Source organism: Coturnix japonica, chromosome 38, assembly GCF_054131305.1.
Source record: "Coturnix japonica strain WE chromosome 38, WE-NBRP24, whole genome shotgun sequence".
In the NCBI taxonomy this organism is placed as follows: Eukaryota; Metazoa; Chordata; class Aves; order Galliformes; family Phasianidae; genus Coturnix; species Coturnix japonica.
The window spans coordinates 2,095,077-2,107,815 of NC_140700.1; the positions used below are offsets into that span (position 1 = coordinate 2,095,077).

At 50.0% G+C, this 12,739-nt stretch overlaps 1 protein-coding gene across 1 annotated transcript in view; it reads right to left on the reverse strand.

Annotated features, from left to right (window-relative positions):
- The window catches only part of PKP1 (plakophilin 1), a 35,577-nt gene extending 22,838 nt beyond the window's left edge, over window positions 1-12,739 (reverse strand). The window contains exons 1-2 of the mRNA XM_032449281.2: window positions 12,363-12,739; window positions 6,158-6,258 (exon numbers count right to left, since the gene is read on the reverse strand). Of these exons, the coding sequence (XP_032305172.1) occupies window positions 6,158-6,258; window positions 12,363-12,564 (303 nt within the window). The 5' untranslated portion in view covers window positions 12,565-12,739. The remainder of the gene's footprint in view (window positions 1-6,157; window positions 6,259-12,362) is intronic.

The window sequence follows — 12,739 nt, forward strand, 5'->3', positions numbered from 1 at the left end:
CATGCAGCAGGGGCACTCACCCCCAAGGTTCACTTTGGCAATGAGTGACCCTTCAAGAAGGATCCAACCCACCACAGATAAGGACAGCTTTCTAAGGGTGACACCATCTTCCTTCCATCCGCTCTCTGATGGAACTCAGGAGTTGCACTCAATGATCCTTGTGGCTCCCATCCAACTTGGGATATTCCGTGGAACCCTCAGGACAATGATGGTGGGATGCAGCCAATGCAGGATGGTGCAGGGTGGCCCTTGGGGAACCCACAGGCAGGACTTGCTGCTGGCAGGCTGGAGCAGCAGCCTTTGGACATGAGCCCCGTCACATTGCTTTATGAGTCACTATAAGCCCGGATTATTATGTAGGGCTGTCAGAAGCTTGGCACAGCCACAGAGCCCTTGGGCATTTATTGAAGCCAATTCAGCTAACTGTGGAAGTGCCAGCTCGTCATTTATCTAAAGCTATTGTTTGCTTCCCAGTGTGCTTGGATGGGATCTCCACCAGCAGAGCAGGCGAGGGAAGGTGTGAGCACGTCCGTGTTTATAGGTGGGAATCAGCCCTTCTTTATTTCCTGCTGCGTTTCAGAGCAGAGCAGAACATTGTTCTCCTTCCTGCCAGCCCTGGGAAGGGCGCAGCAAAGCTGCTGCCTGTTTGGAAAGTCTTCTTTCTGCAACACAGGGAGCCCTGAGCAGCAAGTCAGTGCAGGTCCTGGCAGGGCGGGGAGGCCTTTTGCAAACTCATGGGAAAATAGTTCCCGTGTGATGTGAAGCTCATTACCAAAGTCAGTGCATGACTTTTATTGCTGATGCTACCAGATGCTTGGCTGAGCCCATTTTAATCTCTTTCAAGTGGCACGGACCTAATTGGTATCTTAGAATCCCTCTTTGCAGCAGGAGCCTGATCCAAAGCTCCAAAATCGATGGGGAACCTCCTGCCAGCTCCAGTGGATTTTGGAGCTGCTTGCTAAACAGTCCCTGCAAACCCACAGCCAGCCCCATTGCTTCTTGATCTCAACAGAATGCCACCTCTATGCCTTAGGAGCATGCCCACATGGAAGATGCTGCCCAGGGAAAGCCACCTTCACCTCAGAGCAAAGGCAGCAAGGGAACAGAGCTCCTCACGTTATCTATTTGTTGGACACAGCAATCAGGGAGATAGGGAGCAGAGCAAAGCAGGAGTGAGGCACTGCTGTCTGGAGAGGAGATGTCACCTCTGAAGGTGAAGGTGATGCCACCACACAGATGTGGTTGGAAGAGCTGCTTGGCACCACCTCCAAACTTCTGCTGTGTGTGCAGAGTGAGCTCTCCCTATGTAGAATGGCATTAGTAGAAAGGAGATCATCACCCTCCAAACCCCCTCAGCCACCCAGATTTCCTGACACCCCACATCCCATTAGTGGTAGGTATGTGCCTGGGGTGGGTCAGCTCCACACCTCACACTCTTAGCAGTGGGGAGAAACAGTGCAGAAGGGCAAGAATTCCCCCAGAGAGGGTTGGGAGCAGCACACAGTGATCCCATCCACCTTGCAGGAGTTAGAAACCACCTCAGAAGAGCAGGGACTGTCACCATGTCTCCTCCCCAGGCCTCTTTAAGGACATGGGATGCTCATATTCGGTATTCCAGATGTGAGCGTGCTCTTCTCGCTTTTTCTAAAGGAGCCTGTGTGTCTGAGGCCAAGCCTGGAGAGCAATTCATTCATATTAAAACTAGGAGGGGAGGCACGGGGAGGAAAGGGAGCAAAGATGAGCACTGATAGCACACAGGTGCTCTTATCAGGCCTGAGCATTAAGTGCTTCCCCTCACTGCCAGCAGCAAAGACCTGCTTTAAAATTAGCAAATGCGTGTGGAGCACTGGGACTAAATTATCTGACCTCTTAAGGAACAATAACTGCAACCTGCAGCACTCCCACCAGGCAGGTGAATAGGTATCTTTAACCTCTTATCCCAACCAGACAACGGTGCTGGAGAGAAAGTCAAAATGGTTCTGTTGGGCTCTTCTCTGTCTTTTTCCTTCCCAAACCCCTCTGTTTAAGGAGCACAGAGGAAGGCTTGCACCACACTCAGATCTCAGCACTCCTTCCCTCCCAGATAACTGGGTGTTTCTGACTCCTCCATCTGAGGACGCGATCAGTTCATTACCCAGCTCTAATTCTTTCCCTTGCAATTTGTTTGTTTCTAGAGCTGCAGACAGAGAGAAGTAAAGGACTCCGAATAAACACGTCAGGAGCAGGCTTCTCCCAGGCTGCAGGGCAAAGCACAGGCGATGCAACATGACCGCGTCCCACCCTGAATGATGGGTGGGGAAAGCTCCTGATGCTCCCTTGCGAAATGCTTTCGCTGCTGCCTGTTCTGTGCTCCACTGCAGGGAGAAGGGGAAAAAAAAAAAAAAATTGCAAAACCAGCAAATATATTGTTAATCCATTTCTGAAATGGCTTTTCCCCGCCTCTCCTGAATGCTGCCTTTTCATCTGGTTCTTTGCGCAGCTCCGCTTTCGCTCCTGATGGTTCAGATAGCTCCTCCAAAGCACAAAGCCTCTTGCAAAACCTCCCAGGGAAAGCAGGGTCTGAGCAAGCAATGATGTGCAGTACAATGGCATGATCCTGGCTCCACCTTTTGCTTTTCTATGGAGTTCCCCTCCTCAGGCTCTGGCTAAACACCACCAAAGCTGCACCAACACACTTGCTGCAACTCATGGGCCAGCAGACTGACAGCAGCTTTGAGGCCAGTGCTGTACAGACCCCATTTCTGGGGTCCTCATGCAGTGCTCTGGCCTTACACCACCATGCCAAAGATCCTGCACTGATGGCATTGAAAGCAGATGGCCACTCACAGCTTGTGTTATCAGCATGGTGGTGAAGGTCTCCAAGGGTCTGATGAGCTCAATGGCACCCGACCCAAAGTCACCACAAAATATCACATTAGTCTGCAGCCACTGGTGTGCCCACTGCTGCATCCCACCACCACCACGGGGAAAAATGAGGCTGCCTAGAGATGTGGCAGAGTCCCCATTCCAAAAGGTGCTCAAGGTACATGGAGATGTGGCACTGAGGTACATGGTCAGTGGGTATGATGGGTTGGGGTGGACTTGGGGATCTCAGAGGCTCTTCCCAAGCCCCATGACCCTATGACTCTATAAAATGGGACTGAGGATTTCATCCCTGAAGGCTGAGCCAATCCCTGACACAAGAGACAAAGAAACTGTGCAGCATGTTCTGAGCCCAGCTCTGTTACCCAGACTGTTACATCGCAGTGCTGTGATCCTGTAGTGCTACCATCAAGGCACTCCACCATAAGAATCAGCAGAAAATGACCTCTAACTGTGGGTAAATCAAAGGTTCTACCCAGACCAATCCAGAAAGCTGCCATCAGCTTTAGGAAGCTCTTCCCTCCAAGTCTATCATTCCTTTTGCTCAAATACTGCAACACCAGCAGCTCAACAAGGGAAGAACACTCAGAAGCAAAAGCTTGAGATTTCCAGCAAGATAGAAAACCAGACAAAAGCAGTAAGTTGGGAATAACAGCGTTTAAGAGCTGTGGGTGAGACAGGGTAGATGACATATCTCCTTGCTATGAGGCTGTCATTTACAGTCACCATCTGAAGCGATGCGCTGATAAAAGCAGTGTCTTAAGCTGCAGCTCTTTGAAGCAGCAGCACGGACACACTGCCTGTTACACTCCCCAAATTCCAGAAGTATTAAGAGTAATTTCCCTGACTGCTCTACTGGGTTGCTTCCCTGAAATGCCTGAATTTGCCCATCCATTTCAAAGGCCTTTAGGGCTTCTCAGAAGCATTTGCAGCACTAGGAAGGAAATGCAACTTTGTCTTCAGAAATAGATTTACTTTATCCTCTTTCCCCTGATGAGCCAGGAATTACAGATAGGAAATGCTTATAACAATCCTGAGAACCTGCCTGATTTCAAATAAATCTTAAGTTCATATGAAGTCAACCTAAGCTGGAGGCTGGGCATGTGATCCTATAATATGCCTCCAGAAGAAGCAAAGCAGAGGTTCCTCAGTGTGATAGGGGAGCACAGTGTCTGTTCAGCATGTTAAGCAGATTTAGGCTGGAGGTTATATGTTGCCATATGCCAATGGCACCCAGGATTCATGGCCCCTAACTGCAGTCCTGTTAGGTGGCTGCTCCGACCATGGAAGGAGATAACATCCAGAGGGCTGATTCATCCTGACCTGACAGATCTCCAAGATAGAGCAGATGAATCACTGCCATGCCTCTCTGTTGGCTCTGGGAGGAGTCTAGACAACTTGTTAAGACAAAATGGCTGATTTTCAGATAGACCAGGTTTTGTAAGAGTCATTTTACTGTGAATCCTTCACAAGTCCCGGTCCAATTTTCTTCCCATATCCTGAAGACTTTTACCAAAAGCTTCAAGAACACAAGGCTAATGAGACCCACGTTTCTGGAGAGAGACCCTCCCAGACCATCAATGCAGAAGAGCCCTTCAGAGAAAAGCCATGAGCTGCAGAAGTCTGTGGGGAACCACAAGTGACCAAACTGCTCTGTGCAGTGTGCTCTGTGGTGTCTGCTGGAGGCTCCAATCTGTGTAATGACCACCTGAGACGTCCATCAGCACAGCAGCCACTGGTGCTGGACCCAAAGCCCCACCTAATGCACATCTTGAAGGAGCCACAACAGACAGGCAGCAATAAACTGTTTAAACACTAGAAAGAATAGACTTGTGAAGCTCTGAGGTTCCACCTCTGGGTTGGGATGTCCCTCAGATACACAATGCTGAGGGTTCAGAAGGGACATTGACCACAGCAGGGGTCTGTGCCTGCCCCCATGGTGCTCTGCTCTTACCCATCATGGACACTCAGCCTTACACCAGGCTGAAATATCACTGTCTGATATTTAAACAGCTCAGCAAAGGACTTTGAAACAGCTGACAGACAGCATAAATAAAAATTTCAAAGGCATGCCAGTGCTCCCAGTCCTTCCCACTGAGCATGCATTGGCACCAAACCCAGTGGGTGACATTATCACTGCCTGGAAGCAAACAAGTGCACCACGGCCATTAAAGCAGATGACAGACGAACCTTTGTGAAGCTGAGGAATGCTGATGCTGTAAACAGGCAGAGGATCTGGCAGTGAGCAGGAAACACTGCAGCCCTCTGTCTCTGTGCTTGAAGCCAACATAAGCACCTTTCCTGGTTCAAACCTTTGATGGTTGGCGGGGAGCTCCTTTGCAGCCCCACAGTTGTTGAAAGGAGCCCTTTATTTCTCCTGGATTCAAATGCCAGATCTGGGAATTGCACCTATTTACTTTACAGCTGATGAAAACCAGTGATGAGCAGAATACAGAGCCCAGGTGAGGGGCAACACCAGCACACGCAGCCCCAGGAGACATGAGTGGCACCAAGGCTGACACCAGGACCTCTATAGGACATGTAATCTCTTATTGCACAGACAAGTACAATCTTACACCTGCATTTTTTGACAATCTGTAATATAATATGTTCTCTGGGAGAAGCAAAGCAACTCCCTTCCAATTTCAAAGAACACCTTATGGATGTCCACAGGAGCCTTGGCACTGGCTGCCCAGGGAGGTGGTGGTGTCACCACCCCTGGAGATGTGGCACTGAGGGATGAGGTCAGTGGGCACAGAGGGGTTGGACTTGGGGATCTCAGAGGTCTCCTCCAACCCTAAGGATTCTGTGATATATTGTAGGAACAGCAACACAGTTATGATGCAAACTCCCTGATATCCCTGATCAGCTGGGCTGATTTTGTTCAGTTTCTGTGCACATAAATAGGAATTACACCATGGATGCACTCCAAGACGAGTGCATCTTAACGTGAGACCTCTTAACTGAGGTGTGAGTCTGAACCCATGGCCTTCAGGCAGCTACAAACATTATGTGCTGTTGGGATATTAATCCTTGAGAGCAAACTAAAACTCATCCACAGTAAAATTCCCAGCCACATACAACATCAACATCAGGATCTGGTTGCTATTTGCTTCAGTCTATGGACCTTCTCCTCTGCACTGAAATCCATGCTGGAACAGCCATAGCCATGCATGACCTCTCTCAGAGCAACCTCTAAAGTGCCATGGCCTTCCCACCCAAATCCTGCTAGAGGATGCTTTCTGTACAGGTTACCTCAAAAGGATGCCACATTTCCCAGATAAAAGCATCTTACCGGATATCCCCAGCTGCTGTTTCCCATTTGGGTTTTGGTGTAATAACTACCCCGGGACGTCCCGTAGCCATAACCATCAGCTACACAGTCGTACATGGAACCTGTAAATGGAAAAAGCACTGTCAGTAGGAGTGGGAAGCAACAGACCATCCCAGTTTTTCCTTTTTTTTTGATCCTTTCAACTTAGATATATAGATATAGAAAAATAACAAGAGTTAGAAAACCTACAAGAAGCACAAGATAGAAAGTCAGTAAGTTGAGCCCTTGCCATTGCAGGCAACCCAAAGAAGATGTTTGTTCCAGAAGAGCTCCTAGAAACTCCATCGCCAGACTGCAAGTGGCACCTGAAGGTCTTCAGCAGAACATACCAAGCACCATAAAATCTACTATGGGCAAGAGCAGAGTGGGTCAAAAACTCAGCCAGTATCTCAGGTCTTACAAGAGAAAAGGGTGCTGCTCTGGAATCCCAGGATGGCTTGAGTTGGAAAAGGCACTGAAAGGCCACATGGTCCCACTTCCTGCAATGCACAGGGACACCCAGAGCTCCGTCAGTGCTCAGAGCCCCATCCAGACTGATCTTGGGTGTCCCCGGGGACAGGGCAGTCACCCCACCTTTAATTTGCATCCCCATACTAACAGATCACACCATTTTATACTGTGCCTTCACAGAAGCATGTTAGGCTCCATAATCACAAACACAGGATTTGTTCAGCACTGCAAGAAAAGAAGATGCAATTCATCCTCTTCCTAAGCTGCAATTCCCTTATGCAGTGCAATGGAAAGTGCAGCTATGACAGCAGAGCAACAAGGTTCTACACTGCAGCAGGTAAGAATTTGCTCAACTGCAACAGACACAGAAACAGAGGAAAGCAGCTGCTTACATTCAGAAGGCCTCAGATATACAAAGATCTCCAAGAAAACACCCTTAACTCCACTGCCAACCTTTAAACGAGGTCTGGGAAGAGGTGGACCCAGGACCAACCCCTTCTGGTCACTCACATACATTGCATGCACCTGAGCTCCTTGGCCCTGCCTTCCCACCAGGTGCTCCATCACTGCTTCAAGCCATGGTTCAGCATTTCCATTACACCTTAACACCCTTCAGATGGTCCAAAAGAGTTCAAGGTCATTTGAATTTCATTTTCAAAACTGCTCAATAATTGTGGCATCCCAAGTCCCGTTACGAGGAAGTGCAAACCCTACACTCCAATTATCTTCCAGGGAAAGCTCTGAATATCTAACAAGTTACAGAACCAGGCCTTACTTGTCTCAAGTTATGCACCTAAACTGGTGGGTAATGTCAGAAATATCCTAATCTTTCTGATTGTTTGATAAGACTCATCTCTTGGATAAACTGGATAAGCTCTACCACAAAGGCCCTGAAGCCACTCAGGTCTCCTACAGCCACCGACCCGTAGAGCGTATCTCGTTTATTGCTGTGCCTGAGGCATCCAGAACCTGTTATGTTGATTTGGTATGTGGCTGAAAATTCTTGCATTTTCTCAGGAAGGTTGTCCCCATAGTCACAATAATGAGATTTTCTTTCTGTCGTCGACGCAATGGGAGCAGCATCTGAAGAACCTCAAGGAATGCAGAACAGGCAACAGCAGAGCAGTTGCACAGACATATCCTTGTGCAGAAAATGGCAGGATCTCATTTTTAACCACGTTTACAGACATCAGAGCATTCATAGAGCGCTGCTCCAGGATGCCCATTATTATCATTCCATCCCTGATTGCTTCCTATATATTAAGTTCATGGGACTTGCCATGAAGGAGATAGCCACCAACATGCAAAAGGGGGTAAATGCATTGGCTGGATACCACCCCATGACATCCCACCAAGCACTGGAGGAGGGCAGGGTTGGATTTTGGCATGGCTTGGAATGGGAAATCTGGGCCAGGTGACTCAGCAGAGGACAGAGCTGACAATGGGAGTTAGGAGTGAAATCCCATAACAGTTTCCTGGGAATTACTTCTTACAGTCCTTCTCCCAGTCTGTGCAAACATAATGTATCTGCAGGCTGGAATTTCCGGACACTGTTTGTGAGTCAACAGCTTCCTTAAATGGAAGAAAACGTTTCTGGGTGTGACTCATGGGTTAACCTGACCAATCCTACCCGGGACGTTGCTGTTCTTCCCAGCATCCATTCCTGCCATGCACAGCACTGTAGACTTAGGGGATGAGCAAGAAGACACCACAAATAACCCAGTTTTGGCACTTGTTGTTTTAAGAGAGAATCATAGAGAATTGTAGAATCATTAAAGCTGGAAAGGAGGTCTAAGTTCATCAAGCCCAACCGTCAACCCATCACAACCATGCCCACTAAACCATGTTGCCACATCTACATGGCAGTGTACAGCTACATTCCTGAACCCCTCCAGGGATGGTGACCCCACCACCACCCCAGGCATCCCATGTCAGTGCATTACCACTCCCTTAGAGAAGAAATGTCTCCCATTCCATAACTTGATCCTCCCCTGGCACTACGTGAGGCCATCACCTCTCAGTCTATCACCATTACCTGGAGCAGAGGCCGATCCCTCCACCCCAACCTCCTCTCAGGAGCTGCAGGGAGTGATGAGGCCTCCTCCAGAATGAACCATCCCAGTTCCCTGTCCCTATAAGACCCCATTGTGCTGCAGACCCATCACAGCCTCACTGCCCTTCTCTGGACACTCTCCAGGCCCTCAACATCTTACTGGTACTGAGAAGCCCAAAGTTGCTGAAGAGTTGCCTTCACCTCCAAGAACTTGTATACAAGAGCTTGTAAATATATAATTATAAAAACCTCAAACGTTCAAAGCTGCCTTGCTGGTTGGAGAAGGTGCTTCCCTGCCACCGCAGCACTGTGATTTGTTGCTTGGTCTGAAAGCCAGGTAGAACCCATTGATTTTATGGTGGAGGTGGCTTTGCTTTGTCCTGCAAGTTTACACAGCTCTCTGCCTGATTCAGGGGCAGCAGGGATGTGTGCAAGCAGCCCAAGGGGGGAGAAGGGAAATTCCTCATCTCAGCTGCCTCAAGGAGAAGGACCATATGAGATGGTCGTCAGTCCTGCGACTTTGGGATAAAAGCAAACAGTCTCTAGAGAAAACTGGTCAATCTAAAAGCTCCATTAAATCAGGGAGAGAGCTCATGGGCATAAAAACTAACCGCAGCAGATAGGGAATGCGAGAGGTTGCCCAGAGAGCTGTGAGTGCCCCAACCCTGGATGTGCCCAAGGCCATAAATAGGAGCAACCTGAGCTGGTGGGGCAGACAACCCGTGGCAGGGGTGGGTCTGGGGGGGCTGTAAGGACCCTTCCAACCCAACCATTCTATGCCTTGAAGAGCTTCCACTTAAATGCTGTGAACACCACTACATGCCAGCCGTGCCCTCCTCTCTGTCATCAGTCACCTATTAGTGATCATCACAGAGCAAAGTAAGACCTTGCTACCACACACTGTGCCTGAGCTTTAGGACCCTCTTGATGAGTTATTTACATCCTCCAAAGGCAACTTGATACCCTTTTAAAGCTAAAAGACTGATGGTGAGGAGAAGAGTTGTGTCAGAAGAGCCGCTTGTTGAGCACAACAGCAGAAGATTTCAGCCAGACTCATGAAGTTAACAGGGAGCTTTGTGGCAATGGAGGCGCATTAATAAACATTAATCAGTGGCAGGGAAAGGCAAGACAAGAACCCGTCACTGGTAGTGCAGGCTAGACAGGTTCAATAATAAACCATGCACAGCTTTAAAACAATGAGGATGATTAAACATAGGAAAAAAGTAGTAAGAGGGCCTGTGGGAAGCACAAAGCATGATGCCTCCTAGGAGAGAAGTGTTGGAGGAACCCCAGAAGCTGAGATTCATGCAGGAGTGACCAGATGGTGTTTTTGCCTTCTGGCCTATGAGCTGAAGGGTTGGATTTTTTGGCTTTGCTCAATAATCGGAAGGGTTGGTGGAAGAGCATTCACTCAGTCAGCTCACAGTGGGGGAAGGTGACAGAAGTCTTCCCAACGCTTCATGTCTGCGAAGCCCTCTTTGTGCACATCAACATAATGACCCCATTTAGGCTGAGATGGCCAGGAGGACTCAGTTCAGCTTGGTTTGCCCTTTTCCCCTGCTGTGAATTCACATTCATTTTCCCCTGGTAATCTGCATTATTCCCAGACACAGAGCAAAAGCTCAGCACACACCAGTTTGGGTCACGTTGCCCTGCTGGGGCTGTGCCCATGCCCTATGGTTGTGCATGCAATGGGTGACAGCAAGACCTTCAGACAACGACCACAACTCCTTGTTCTCCAGTTAGCCAATGGCTGTTATAGCACTGATAGCAGGATGTTAAGGGAACATCTGTTCCATAGGAACACCAACTAAGGTATGCAACACCTCCCATCCCTGCTGCATGCAGTGGGATGCATGCCTGTGCTCCCCACCCTACAGACATGGTTGCATGCATTCCTGAAGCAGCAGAAGGTTCTGCTCTGCTCTCCTGCTCAGACCACATCTCAAAACACAGTGACCTGGGTTGATACTCAACCAGAGACATGCAGAACAAACAGCACTCCAAGGTTTATCAGGATGTTTTGCCAATACCCCATCTTATGCAGGAGGCATCTCTGAGAAATCACATGTGGATGCATGTAGCTGATGCTGGAGGAGCATTTGGACACAGATGACCAGAGCTGCTAACAGATCCTTGCAGCTCTTTATAAGGAACATTAACTCTTCTCCCTACGTCTGCTCAGCTGGCCTCAGAACCAGCGGCAGCAAAAACCAACATGGTTCAGTGCTGTGCTCTGAAAGCTCAGCACAACCCTCCAAAAGAAAGAATAGAAATAACTGGGAACTCCTTGTCCTTCTGGGAGCCCCTCTGGAACTGCAGCTTCCAGGCTGAGGCACCAGGAGGGCACCTGGAGCTGTGGTGGGAATGGAGGCAGCTGCTGGGAGTGGGATGTGACTCAGCTTCCCTGGGACGCAGACACCAGAGCAGCACATTTCCACGCAGTTCCCATTCCCAGACCTTCCCAAAAGTGTCTGGAGGAGGGGTTTATGTTGGAATTGTTCGAGCAGAGATGGGCAGCTTGGGGATTTGCTTTGCTTTATTTCTTTCCCATAGTTTTCACCTGAGCTCCTCTCCAAACAGAACAATCCTCCTCTCCCTCCTGTTCTTCTTCCCAAGGGCAGCAGCAGGAGATGCCCCGCAGAGCTTCCCCATTCTCTCTATGACTGCAATCACAATACATGCATCCAGGAGGGCTCCTATGGGAACACAGCCTTCGCAAACCAGACCCAAATGTGTCCGGAGTGTGGCACCTCCCCAGTGCTGGGTTCTGCCTCCTGATCCTCCTGCTGCCAACTCATCATCCCCAGCTCACTTGGGTTTTCTGCAAACACATCCCCATGTCCTGGGTGAGCTGAAGGACTCAGCTCCAGCTGCCCCTGTACCCCAAGGCTTTGCTCATCCCATTGCCCCAGCTGGAGCAGTGAGCTCACCACAGCTGCTGGTGAAAGCAGCTCTGAGTCAGAGGGGATTTGTGCTGCTGTGCCCATCTGAGTTTGCAGCTCTTGACTGGGCTGCCCTCCAAATCAGCTTTCTCCAGATGTGAGAATACTGAAGGAAATCCTTTCCCAAGCTTTGAGACACAGGTAAAGGTGTTCCTGTAGGAAACCTGGATCCAGGACACAGCCAAGCACTTGCACAAGCCCCATGCACAGAGGTGAGCAGCTGCCGTGGTGCCTGCACCCTGATCTGGCCATCTTAGAACAGAGGGGGCTGCAGAGCATCCCCACTGCATCGCTGCCAGCCTGCAAATGGGGACACACCAGGAGCTCTGGGAGCACATCTGAGGCTCAGATCAGTGACCTGTATGCAGGCAGATCCGTGATGCTGGGAGCTCTGGCTGCACAGAGGAGGGGCAAAGCTGCAGGACAGGATGCTCGCAGAGGAGCAGTAAGCAGAGCTGTAGGCAGCTGCTCCAGCTTTGAAGCCGGGGAGAACAGGGGAAGGAGCAGCGTACTGGCACATCCCAGAGCCGTGGGGACATGGAGCAGTTCAGCCCCACCATATTCAGACACATTGTACCTCGGCTCTTCCATCCTCTGCAAGAGACCCCAGCATCCCCCGGCCTGAGCACCCGCACTTTGTCCCCCATGAACCAAACCCCACAGTAGCTCACAGCAGTGACACCCACAGCAGCTGCCCTGACCCCAGAGGGGACGGTACCTCGGTTGGATTGCCCCACGCTCGATGACACCGACGACTTCTGCTTCTGCCTCTTCACCGTCATCATCACTTGCTCCTGGACCCTCTGTTTTCCCGTGCCCTTCGTTTTCAGCTTGTGATCCGAGGGCAGCGCCAGCGTGGAGCTGGCCTGGTCTTGGAAGCACTCATATGCCAACGCTGTTTTCAATGGAGAGTGAAGCATGGCTGCAAACCACAGGGGACGGGGAGCTGCTCTGCACCTGACCACGAGCACCACACAATGCCACAGCGACCGCCTCTCTTTTTGGGGTTAATCTCCCGAACCCTTCCTTGCCATACGTCCCCAAGCCCAGCGTGTCTCAGGGCTCCTTCTCCCAGCTCAGCTCCCCGCCGTGTGA